This window comes from Xiphophorus couchianus, chromosome 13 (genome assembly GCF_001444195.1).
Source record: "Xiphophorus couchianus chromosome 13, X_couchianus-1.0, whole genome shotgun sequence".
Classification (NCBI taxonomy): domain Eukaryota; kingdom Metazoa; phylum Chordata; class Actinopteri; order Cyprinodontiformes; family Poeciliidae; genus Xiphophorus; species Xiphophorus couchianus.
The window spans coordinates 29,361,536-29,374,251 of NC_040240.1; the positions used below are offsets into that span (position 1 = coordinate 29,361,536).

Sequence of the window (12,716 nt, forward strand, 5' to 3'; positions counted from 1 at the left end):
ACAGATTCTGAAAGAGTTGATTCTACACTTTCTAATAATCTTTAACACATAGAAATGAAAAAATGAAGATATTTCAAGAAAATTGTCCACTTACCTGATGAACTACCTGGGTGTTTTCACAAAAGCTCATCATTTACTTTGCACACCAATAGCAACAAAACTTCTCAAGACAAAAATGAGCAATTTGTCTTGAGCTTCTGCTACATTTTTCAATTAGGCTGTGAGCTTCTGTCGTGTGAAATTTTGTCATGGAATCGTCTGTGAAACCTGGCCGATAGTTTAATTAAGTCATGAATAAATACAATGTGTTAGACAATGTTTTCTGTTTCGTGTGTACATTAGAGTTTAGACTGAGCTTACAAAACAAAGCCATGCCAATCCTGAAACGGAGGGCATAAAACCCTATACCTTTGAATTGTAGGCCCAAGCCCAAAGAAAAGCAGACATGAAGAATTTTTTATTTTATGTGTTTCTGCTTCTATGTGCAGTTAGTCAGTGTACTGATTGAATAGATTATGTAGTGCTATACAGGGTTTCCCCTAGAAAACTTGCTAGGCCCGGTGGTCGGGGTGCCAGGGTAGTCCATTGGGATTTTGTATTAAAAAATGAAGAAGCTGAATTATAACACAAACCTTCCTATTTTAAAATCCCAGAAACTGCTGTTTAAAGCATGCAGTGGTTTCTTTACTTCAACTATTTTGCACAAAAAAGGTAAATCATTATTTTTACAGAAATTGGTTGGTCTTTTCACAGTTTTGCTTTGGCACGTCACATTTATTTTGTCTGCCACTACAATAAAAAAACATGCTTTTTTTGTTTTTGTCTTGGTAGATGATAAGGTCGACTTGCAACAGAGCACACCAGGGTCTGAAGAAGGAAACTCTGGAGGAGGAGCACCCCCAGCAAAGCGGAAAAGCAAATTTTCCATGGGAAAGTTCCTCAAGCCCTTTAGATTTAAGAAGAAGAAGCCAAGTGAGAAGTTCTCTGAAACATCTAAAGGTATGCTTACTACAGTAGTTATTTGCATTGTGTGTGTGGTAGATCAAACAATTTATTTGTGTGGTATTTCTTCTTCAGAATTGGAAAGAAAGATTTCTGTCAGAAAATCTCGCAATGAGCTGATTGCTAGAGGAGTTTTAAAAGAGATCCCTGAAAATGGTAAGTCTACATGCAAGTGCTTTAGTCTCCAAAGTGAGTTAATTGCAAAAAAATGTTATTTGCTCATATACTTTTTCCCCGTCTGCATGTGGTTAGGGAGCAACAATGAAATCCACCTCAAAGATCCACCAGTTAAAAATGGGCACCCTGTACAAACAGATGCCGATAGGGTGTCAGAAATGGGATATCAAAAGGCTGACATCAAGGCAAATCCCATTAGGTATTCTCAAGGAGAAGACCGTCGCATCAGAACACCATCGGACTCTTTGCTTATCCGGGCGCCTCTGGATGTGGACAGATATGCAAAGTTGCCCATGGATGTAGACAGACGAAGCCGCATTCCCTTGGACTATGATAGAAGAGGGTCTGACCCTCCACAAGATGATAGACCCATTAAAGACAAGAAGAGGGATGGCCAAGATGGCCAAGCCATTCGGGAAAGGAGGGATCGAGACAACAAGGAGAGGAGGGATCAAGACGACAGGGAGAGGAGGGATCGGGATGACAGGGAAAGGAGGGATCGGGACGACAGGGACAGGAGGGATCGTGATCCGGACGAGAGGGAGAGGCGGGATCATAATCCTGACGAGAGGGAGAGGCGGGATCGTAATCCTGACGAGAGGGAGAGGCGGGATCGTAATCCTGACGAGAGGGAGAGACGGGATCGTAATCCTGACGAGAGGGAGAGACGGGATCGTAATCCTGATGAGAGGGAGAGGAGGGATCGAGATGAGAAGGACCGGAGAGATCATGATCGGGACGAGAGGGACAAGAGAGATCGTGATCGGGACGAGAGGGGGAGGAAGGACCGCGATCGGGACGAGAGGAGGGATCAGGATGAGAGGAGGGTTTCTGATCGGGACGAGATGGAGCGCAGAGATCGGGACGAAAGGGAGAGGAGGGATCGGGACGAGAGGGAGAAGAGAGATCGGAATAGGGAGGACAAGGAAAAGAGAGATCGTGATGAAAGAGAATGGAGGGAACGGGAGCAGTATGAAAAGGAAAAGAGAGAGCTTGATGACAGAGAAAGAAAAGACAACAAAGAGCGATGGCTTGAGCGTGACAGGAAGGAGAATAGAGAGGATAGAAAAGATGATAAAGTAAGAGAAGATAGGGACAGGAATTATGCTCAGGTGGAGAGAGGTGATATCAGGGACAAACGGGAAGACCGGATTAAGGAACAGGGAGATGAACGTGAGAAAATGGACAGAATCTTGCCTGTCCCACGTTCAGTCCATGACATGGACTTGCGACCTCCAATGCAGCGAAGCTCCTCAGATGATGACAAGAAAACTATATTGAACGTTGAACGAAGTTCCACGCTACCCAGATATAAACCAGGAGTCGAATTCCGTGACCGCTCAGGTAAGGAAATTATTAAGGCTCTTGAAACCTTTGCAAAAGTTTTGAATTTAGCTCTCAAGAAGCCAAGTGCGGATGTTTATTTCTTGGCTGGATGTAGAAGCATAAAAATATTAAAAAGTGGGTGATTACAAAGGCACAAAAGTACATGAGATTTTGAAAACCATGTGACTTCACAACTAGTAGTGGACGGTGAAGTTGTGAAGTCCTCCATTTCACAACTATGTAGTTGTAATGTGACAAAATGTACGAAAGTTGCTCAAAAGGTCTAAGTACGTTTTACAATGTACTGTTGAGTCAAAAGAAATCAAGAAGATCCTCTTTGATCTGTCATCATGGGTGTACTTTAGGTTACCTCCCCTCTAAAGAATATCCTACAGGCCAGCCCCTCATTTCAGCTTTTGCCTCACTCTTGATTTGTGTGTCAACGCTTTTTGTGCTTCCTGTTTACGTAGTTTCCCAAAGCTCAGTGTTTGAAGCCTTGTCAACCTCTCCTTTAATGACTGTCTGTGTGTGTTTGTGTCTGTCCACGCCTCTGCAGAGTCTGTCGGTGTCCGATTGATCCCTGACCATTCCCCGGAGCAAGATTCCCAAAAACAACTACCTTTACCCAAGCAAGCTTTGGTTCCCCCTAAATTCCCCACTGGTCATCTTTCCAAGTCCACCAGTTCGACCCTGTCCTTCTCTTCCTCGTCTTCTACCTCGTCCAGCTGTTCTGTTGAAGCTGCAATTGTCAAGCCCCCAAGAACTGTCTCTCTCGTAGTAAATGACCAACTTCAGCTGACTCTTGCTGGTGCTTTGTCAGCAGACTCTGACGCACCTCCCCCTGTTCCACCCCACACAAAGCAGCCCCCTGTCCCTCCCCATGTCCAGCAGCCCCCTGTCCCTCCCCATGTCCAGCAGCCCTCTGTCCCTCCCCATGTCCAACAACCTCCTGTCCCTCCCCATGTCCAGCAGCCCTCTGTCCCTCCCCATGTCCAACAACCTCCTGTCACTCCCCATGTCCAACAACCTCCTGTCCCTCCCCATGTCCAGCAGCCCCCTGTCCCTCCTCATGCTCAGCAGTCCCCTGTTGTTTTCAAGCTACCTCCTGTGCCTCCACCTAAACCCACCAACCGCAACAGCAATCCTCCAGCGCTTGGTGAGTTTCTTTCCTGTCCTCTCTATAATGAGTTGCTTTGGTCTCTGTCTATTTGTGTCCTCTTTTGAAGTTGGTCAAACAGTCCAAATGTGATTATACCTTCATCATAAGCCATGGACTGCCTGGCTTCTATCTAACCACACTGCAACCTGTGTTCAAAGTTAAGATATTATGACTTTGTAGGTGAAAGAACATCTGTCAAAATTGTAAGAGAACATTTTCTGTACTACCAAATTTACCATGTAGAAAAATAATCTTGGTAAGGGAAGTCTGACTGGATACTGAACTAAAGATCTGTTTTCTTGATTTAGCCACCTGTTAAAATCTTGTATAGTGATGTTTTCTTGAATTCATCAGAGATTGGACTCTGAAGAACCCAATGCTATCCAATCTGTCTACTGCACTGTTTTTGATTCACTGCACTTTGTGCTCTGATGAAATTTAGAAACTGAAAGTACCAATGTGATAAAGCAAAACCCCATCATGCTTGTTTTCATTCTCAGCATTCCCAAAGTTGTCCAAAGTCATTTTGAGGATTTTAGAACAGTTACAATGCCTGAGAGTCTTCATCTCTTTCCTATTTTAAAAACAGACGCACCATAATGCAGTTAATAATATTAAAGATGACAGAAGATAAGAGTCTCAAATGCATTTACAGTTGGAGCCAAAGGTTTACATACACCAAATAAAAAGACATGTCTACCTGGTTCTCTTAAAGCTTAGTTTGATTTAACTTCAAATAGTGAGAAAGAAGTGGTGTATCTAAACTTCTGGTTTCAACTGTATCTTTACAAAACTTGTATTTCTATTTGTACAAAATGTTACTGAAGGTTAGTTTTGGTATGACTGATGAAACTGCTGGTGGTGGAGGAAATATTCCTTGAAAGTAAACACACAGTTGTTGACAGCAGAATACACCTGAATCGGCTAATTTCAGTGTAATGTAAATATTCAGCATCCTGTGGTGGAATGTGCTCATGAGTAAATCCTGTTGCTCCTTAACCAGCTCAGTAAAACAGACCTAATGTTTGTGGGAGAAACAGGATAACTCTTTTAGTAATTACTCAGCCCTCCTTTGGTTGCTGTCAGCATAAACAGTGGTTTCTGTTATCTGCAGACTAAGATAAATACTCAGGGGGAACCTTGGAGTGTTGTTCCCCACAGAGCTGTGTTGGCTCCACCACATTCTTCAGATGTTTCCTGTTTATTTCTTGAGCTTGTTCAGCATGGCATTTCAGAAATTCTTTAAATGAGTAAATATGTAAAAATAGATTTGGATGTAGAAACAAGTATACACTGAAAAAGTTATATAAAATAATCAATTATAGACAACCCAAAAACAAAATTTGTTTTAATTGATTTTTTTCACTTTTATTTGCCTTTTTGGAATGCCACTCTGCTGCAAATCAGCTGTTTCAGGAAATTCTCACCTTAACAGGAAAGTCAACTTAACAGCGCGTCTTACACAAGCTTAAGCTAGATTTTGATTTTGATCATTAACTCTTCTCCTGCTTGAGAGGTTGTTCAGATATAGGTAGAGGTGGATAGGTAAGATACAGCACAACAGAGTAAGTGCTCCAATACAGGTCGTAGATGTAGCTTTAGACTGATTGGTTCAGAGAAAGGCTAAAAGAAATAGAAAACAGAAAAAAAATGATTGAGTAACTTGGAGAAAGTTAGACAGAGGGACAAATTAAAATAAGAATATCCTGATGAACCAAAACTATTCACGTTAGGGCTGTTGTAAACATTTGTTTTAGCTATCAAGTATTCTATCAAATATTCTGACGATTAATCGAGTAATTGAATAAAAAATTCGATAAAATATTGGTAAATAGAGCAGTATAACTATCGGACATCAAAATCGGCCCAATTTTTTATATTTGAGCATCTCTAGCAATTACTTTTCAGTAGTTTAGAAAATCAACCTGTAACAACAATAGCTCACCTTTTATGTTTACCTGGACAAAAATTATACAAAAATCTGAAATTATATTCAATTTAATAATAAAGAGCCATGATAACAGACATTTGTAAACAAAAATGTTAATACTCCAGTTTTTAGTTTATGTATTTATCTTCAGTCAATTTAATAGACAAACTCTCACTTTGTCCAGCCATGTATAGCTTTTGTGTCCATGGGAACGACTGGATTTGGTTACTGTGTCGCACGCAGAAACATAGCTATCTGCCACCACGATGCACTCTACCAACCATTTGTTGCGACCAGTATGGAGGTAAATTTATTTTTGCTGTGTTTTGTTTATCCACTCCACTTGTGTAAATACACCTGCTGCACTCTTCACCGTCGTTCACTCTCAACCGGCCTCCATGCAGATGCTGCGGCAGGAGAAATGCTTCTGTACTCCAGGCATCTCCCTAGTCAGTTTGCGAAGGCTTATTGATCCCCCGAAAAAAACGCTAAAAACTCGGACATTATCATCAATCAATGAAAGCCCCCCCACCAAACTTGAAAATTAGACATTATGCTGCTAACACTTAGCTTTCGTCAACAACTCATAGGCAGAAGAATGAGCGTTGTGCAACGCAAATAATGACCCGGCTGAACAAGGTGCTAAATAATAAAACAAAATTTAACAAAGCTTCAAGGCAGATAATTTACCTCGAGAAATTTTAATAAACACGGTGCTCAAATCGTTTGAGGAATCATTACAGCCCTAATTCACATCCCTCACATTAACAATTTTTCACTCAGACAGGAAGTTTGTTTGTAGGATAATAAACCTACATCAAAGGAATTTGTTTTAAAAACTCACCTTCTGAATAATAAATGGACAAATCTTTTGCTCTTTTTACAGCAACCAAGCCTTCCCTATAACTGCTGAGCTGTTTTTATTTTGGGGGTAGGGGGTTGCATGTTTTCACTGCTATTCTTGATAATTTATCTTTGCTGATGAGCTTGTTATGTACTTCAGGATAGAAGCCGTCTTTGCCATCACCCAAATCTTTTGTCCCTTTCACAGGCTGTCAGATTCCAGTTGAGGCTCTTGCTGGGCCGTTTTTCATTGCTTCCAGTCAGAGGAAACGTGGTAAAATTAAGATCACTGTCACCTACAAGACTCTCCTGGTTTTTAGATGACATTTTTTCTAACCTGCTTTAATTTAAAACTGACAGTGAGCTAAAGATTAGGGTGATGGTCCATCACTTGAAGTTAGAGCTCACCACCAAAGTTAAATTTTCAAAAAGTCCTGTGGAAACATGAAGAAAACTGACAGAACTGGTATTAATTAATATATAGCAGTAGTTTAGCACTAGACCAGATTTTTATGGAGGGAAAAACAGACATGGAAATGACTCACTACTTTCAAAACATCTTTTAAACCGGTCTGAGCGCCTCTGGTCCTCCCCTTTAGGTATATTGTACACATTATGCTTTTGTATAGATGCATTTATCAGCCACTTTGTTAAAATACATATGTTTGTTTTTGGGGTGGGGGGTTTCCAGTTCACTGATCCTGCTGAGTTTTTCTGACTTATAAAAACCAACCAGCCTCCATCAGTGTTGCTGCTGGAGAGTTTTAGCCAGCATTCATACGTTTCCTCAGGCGTCGGTGAGCGGTTAGCGGGAGTCTCTCCTGATCAGGGGGTGCATAAAATGGTGAAAGAAAAATCTGACAGCCATTTGTCTCTTTGTCAGATGACTGGTGCAGACATGCAGGCATTTTCAACTTTACACACAGAGTAGTGCATCTCAGAGGGAACTAAACCATGTATGTTTGTTATACAGGCTGGGCCATAAGTTTCCATACATAGAAAAAATAAACATTTTAGATTGGGCAACCGTTTTTATTTTTGTGGGACTCTGTAATTGCTGCATGTCTTGGACCACTTCGTGGTTGAGCTGCAACATTTCCAGTTTTCTGAAACATGCAAAGAAGTTTTGCCACAGTGTCGTGTGTGTGATGCTCGTTCCATGATTTCTGTTAAAGTTTTGTGCAACCATTTGTCTGCTTCCTGATTCAGCCATCAGTATAATTTCAATTGTTTGCTCTTTTGTCAAACGCATTTTCTTCGGTATCTGAAATATAAAAGAAATATACATTTTGCATTCTTCCATGTATGGAAACGTATGGCCCACCCTGTAGAACCCAATAAAAATCAAATGCAATGAATAGGTCACTATCATTTTAAAAACGGATTATGATGACGTCTTTTGACGCAGAGACAACAAAAACGTCTCTTGTTACCTCTGCACCTGACTGAGCTGTTGCTGCTCTCATCCATCTGTTTGAGGCAACATGCTCCAGCTTGTTTTACACCAGTAGAGTTTTTTCTTTAGGGCAGATGGAAACTGACTGGTGTCTTATTTTTAATATTGTTTGCCCCAGCTTGCCACAGCTGCTCGTTCTTGCAGCCCAGCCCATTGTTGTTGGCTTGAAACTCACGCGGCCTCTGTTGCAGTGACACATTCCTCTGCCATTTGCTAGCAGCAGTTGCAATTTCACACATTTACAAATAGCAAGTAAGCGGTGCTGGCTGAGATTGTAGCATAACTTTCTCTGTGAGTGTTTCAATAAAAGGCAGCTGGATGTGTTTTGTTGCATCATGAAGGTGCTCCACTTCATCCAAAGTCCCTGTCCAGATCTGAGCCAGGGTTGGAAGGATCAGGGATGGTCTGTAATAAATCAGTGTGAGACAAAGCATAGTCGGTTGAGACCCACAGGGTGACAATAACAGCCTGTTGGAGTGTTACTGTCAGCTGGCCGCGGGCTCGGCTTTAGCAGTCTTCAATTAATGTATCTAAAATTAAGGCCTTAAAATGTCTCTCTCTCCCCTCCTCCCCCCTTTTCAAAACATAACTTTATTATAAACAAATACTACAAAGAAATGTCTTCAACATAAGTAATGTCAAACTAGAATAAATTAAACTAAATATTAAACAGGAATGATGGTATACAAATAATACAAAATATCATAGTTTTAGTCAAAAGTCTTACAGTTTAGAAAACAAATAACATGAAAAAAGTAAAGTTGGCTTTGAATACGTTAATCTCAGGTCTTATATTTTCCCCTCATATGACTATAATCTTGTATATTTTATGTAGATTTTTCTCGCAAGACTTTTCCATCAGTCAATAGTTTGAGTCACCTGCAGACATCTTCGTTGCGATGTGGGACTTGCGGTTAAAGTTGTCACTAACTAGCTAAGTTATCACTGAATTAGCTGCTAATTCACCCTTACTAGCTAGCTATGTTTTTTTTGTGTGTTTTTTTTTTTTTGCATCTATCATGGGTTAATTGCAAATGTATTGCCGGTTGGCTGGATGGTGTTCATCTTCAGCACTGGCTCAATTCTGTAACCAACCCATATGATGTTATTAGCCAAGCTTTCCTCTCTCGACATGACTAAAGCTCCTCAAAACGCAGACAGTGCTGCTACTGCTAGCACTGATCTAAGAGCAGCATTTGGTGTAACACAAACTCTGAAGTCGGACATTTTGTGGATTAAACATGATGGTCAGAGTCTGGCCTAGTGAAGAATTTTATGTCATCAAAACTATTACTATGGAGGCAAATACAGCTGAAAGAAAAATGAGCAGCGCATGGAACCAAACAAGTGTAGAGACAGAAGACTTTATGGCGACAAATGAGAAAAATACTAAGAGGAAATGTAATAATTAGAGTGTAACAAGATCTATAGTTAATCTCTCAAGTCACCGTCATACAAGTTACCTACAAAAGAAGTAATAAATAGTTATCATTAAATATTTACTACAAAACATTGGGATAAAACTTTATGTTCATATCATCCAGGCTTATTTACAAATATATATCAAATAAAATCCATGATATCCTATTGTACATTCCTGTTACAATTCAGGTCTTAAATTCTTAAAAGTCTTTAAAAAATCTCAAAATTTGAGTTTCAGCAGGTTTCACTTGGTGATAGCTTGAGATAAGTGCGGTGCTCTGACACACAGGGTGTTTCCCATCCTCTGCTGCTGGTTTTTATGTTTATCTCCCAGCATGGAATGTAATCCAGCCCCATCCCTGACGTCTCCACTCATTTCTGCCAGCTTCCTCCCTGAACAGGGCGCCTCAGGTCAGGCAGCCGTGCTCCTGGAGGGGCTCGGGACTTGAGCAGAGCCGGGCCGGCCTCTACCTCTCTCTGCCCGTGTACCTACGCCACAGGGCTGACCGGACCCGCTCAGGTACCGGGGCCGGACGCCCGAGCGGCTCGCCGGAGCCCGTCGACCTCATCCCGTCATCTGAGTGTTAACTCCATACATGCACCTGCTGATAATTCAGCTTTTTTTCCCCCCCTCTGGTTGAACTAATGTTTTCTACATAAAGAATGGCCTTGCATGGAAAACACTAGAATGAAGTGAATGTCCTCGTTAATTGAGCTGTTGCCATGATGACCTGTGAACTGTGTAGCTCTTGAACGATCATCTCCTACTGACTCAGCTGTTTGTTCAGTAGTTTTGTTGCTTATCGTCGTCGTACTAACCTCACCAGTTGCTTCTGCATCTTCACACCCTGAATGGTTCCCTTCACTTCTTCACACTTTAATTCTTGTTTTTTTTTTTGCTTCTTTTTCTCCACAGCTGAGTTCTCTCAGGCCAGCGGCGGCTTGAACACCGTCATTGCTCCTGCTAAGCGCTCCCCACCAATCCCACCCAAAAGGACGACCCCCGTCAACAAGCACTACTCTGTAGACCCATCCCTCCCCACTCAGGTTCCCGAGCCGCCCTCTGTTAACCCCGCAGTGCCCCTTGCCGTCCCTAAAGGTGGAAGCAGTGAGGACAGGACGCCCATGACTGTCCCCCAGAGGATGGCGGAGGCCGCGCTCCCGCTGCCCGCCCACATACCCCCGTCTCCTCCCAGGGTGAAGTTGCTCCGTCCACCTCCCACCTCGTTTGCCGGGGCCGTTCCCGTCATCCAGACGGACCTCCCCACCCCGACCATGGAGCTGCCCAGCCAGCCTCCGGCCGTCCCGCTGCACATCCTGATCAAGAGAGCTCTGAACAGCCCTGGCGCAGTCCAGCCTAACCCTGAGGGATCCCAGAGGGCCCACTCACTGCTCTTTGAGCTTCCCCCAGAGGTCCCTGACGACCCTGAAGAGGCGCTGCTGAACTCTCGTCACTCCCTCCCCGTCTTCATCGAACCTCTGAGGCTGTAAGTAATCGTCAATCTCACTGGTACCCAGATGAAGAGCTGGGCTTGAAGTGGTTCTGGGTTTTTTATTTGAATAGATTTTTAAACAGCAAAGAAATTTATTGCAGAAACTGGATGTTTTTCTGAGTCAAATTAAAATGTTAATTTTCCATTTCATTAATTTTTTTTATTTCACTCTCTCAGTAATAATAATAATGAATAAATCAGGGTTTCCCCCAGCAAACCAGCTAAGCCTGGTGGTAGGAGCATTAGAGCCACCATCTGGCAACCTGCTGTGTCTTTGAGTTAATAATGTTTAAAGTTAACAGGAAATTTGAAAATATCATTAGGTAATTATGTGTTCCTGGAGGACATTTTTAGCAATGTCTAAACACCAGAATAAGGCAAACATAAAAAATACACATAACGTAAAAATAATGTTTTTGAACTTCAGTTGTTTCATTCTAATTAAAGTGTCCAAACATTGTTTGGTCTTGTATTAATGGCTTGTCACTTTAGAATAGAATAGAATAGAATAGAATAGAATTACTTTATTCATCCCAGCAGGGAAATTATTTCGCAGTTACAGCAGCATAGAGGCAAGACACACAACATCCACCACTGAGTAGCAATTGTAGACAAAATAAAATAAGAATAAAATATAACATGCTGTTAATATAAAAAGCAGCTTAGAGCAGACCTTGCAAGGATTCAAAATGCAGAACAGAATGTATATATAAATGTAAATATATGTACAGTAAGTGTGCCACAGTGCAGTTGTGCAAACTTGGACTGATTAGTGCAGAACAATGATTTAGCTTTTATTGTACAGTGAGATGGATTTCCTGTATCTGTCCCTACGACAGCAGAGCTGGAGCAGCCTATGTGAGAAGGTGCTCCGCTGTCTGTCCACTATGTGGTGGAGAGGCTGCTGTTTATTGTTTATTTATTTGCTGAAGTTGTTAGCATGTAAACCAGTCAAGACAGGCAGTGGTTATGGAGTTCTGGTGAATAAAAAGGATTGGATGGTTAAAAGTAAAATCTGCAGAATGTGACAGTTTTTTATTAATCTGATTGGTTAGTTGTCAGAATAATCGATTACTAAAATAACCATACGTTTCAGTTCTAGTATGTGACATCTGTGAGAGTGGAAAGGGAATGGAAACGATCTTCAGCATGTGATGCTGTTGTCTTTCCAGACCAGAGGATGATGACTTTGACATGGAGGAAGAGTTGCAGAAGCTGAAAGCTCAGCGGATCCCCCAGCAGCCGGAGCTGGAACCCCGGAGCAGGAGGGGCCTGATCGGAGACCCCAGGGTCACAGCTATACCCGAACAGGGCGGCCACAAGGACGACTCAGACTCCGATGGGCCCATCCTCTACAAAGATGATGACGAGGAGGAGGAGGAGGACGACGACGAAGAAGGCCCTGCAAGTAAGCTGCACTGTTGCATTTAAAGGGGCAGCATCATGTTAAATCATCTTCATTGAGCTTTACATCATGTTATAATATTATTTCCTCATCAAAAATATACCTGGAGTGTTGCCTTGATTCTTTCATGCATGTTTGAAAAAAATCCTTTAATCTCTATGGCAACTATTCAGCTGTGCAAAATGACTGGGTGGACTTAGCCCCGCCTTCGAGGCGCAGCTCCTCCTCAGACCTGTAGTTTCCAAGCTTCCGAGCTTCTTCCTCACAGAGCAGCCCTCTCTGACGATGCCCCCACTCAGCTCCTTCAGACTATCCAGCAGCAATTAGCAAACACTTGGTGGAACTTTGCCAGCAAATGTTAGTTTTCTGTTGCAGAAATACATGAACTTAGAGGAGCTGGTGGCACTGAATGTTTTTAAGGATGTTCTTACTGAGTTACAGAAGGAATCATCTATCTGGAAATGTTTTGACTGGGGAATCTTTTAATTAATTTATTTATTTAT

The 12,716-nt window shown here is 42.0% G+C and overlaps 1 protein-coding gene across 9 annotated transcripts in view; it reads left to right on the forward strand.

Moving 5' to 3' along the window:
* The window catches only part of phactr4a (phosphatase and actin regulator 4a), a 35,364-nt gene that overhangs the window by 16,729 nt on the left and 5,919 nt on the right, over positions 1-12,716 (forward strand). For 5 of the 9 annotated variants that reach the window (XM_028035379.1, XM_028035380.1, XM_028035381.1 and 2 more), the window contains 7 exons: positions 832-999; positions 1,078-1,158; positions 1,255-2,523; positions 3,062-3,661; positions 9,701-9,835; positions 10,232-10,802; positions 11,981-12,216. In XM_028035379.1, coding sequence (XP_027891180.1) covers positions 832-999; positions 1,078-1,158; positions 1,255-2,523; positions 3,062-3,661; positions 9,701-9,835; positions 10,232-10,802; positions 11,981-12,216 — 3,060 coding nt within the window. The remainder of the gene's footprint in view (positions 1-831; positions 1,000-1,077; positions 1,159-1,254; positions 2,524-3,061; positions 3,662-9,700; positions 9,836-10,231; positions 10,803-11,980; positions 12,217-12,716) is intronic. The other 4 variants (XM_028035378.1, XM_028035383.1, XM_028035384.1 and 1 more) reach the window with 4 other exon arrangements.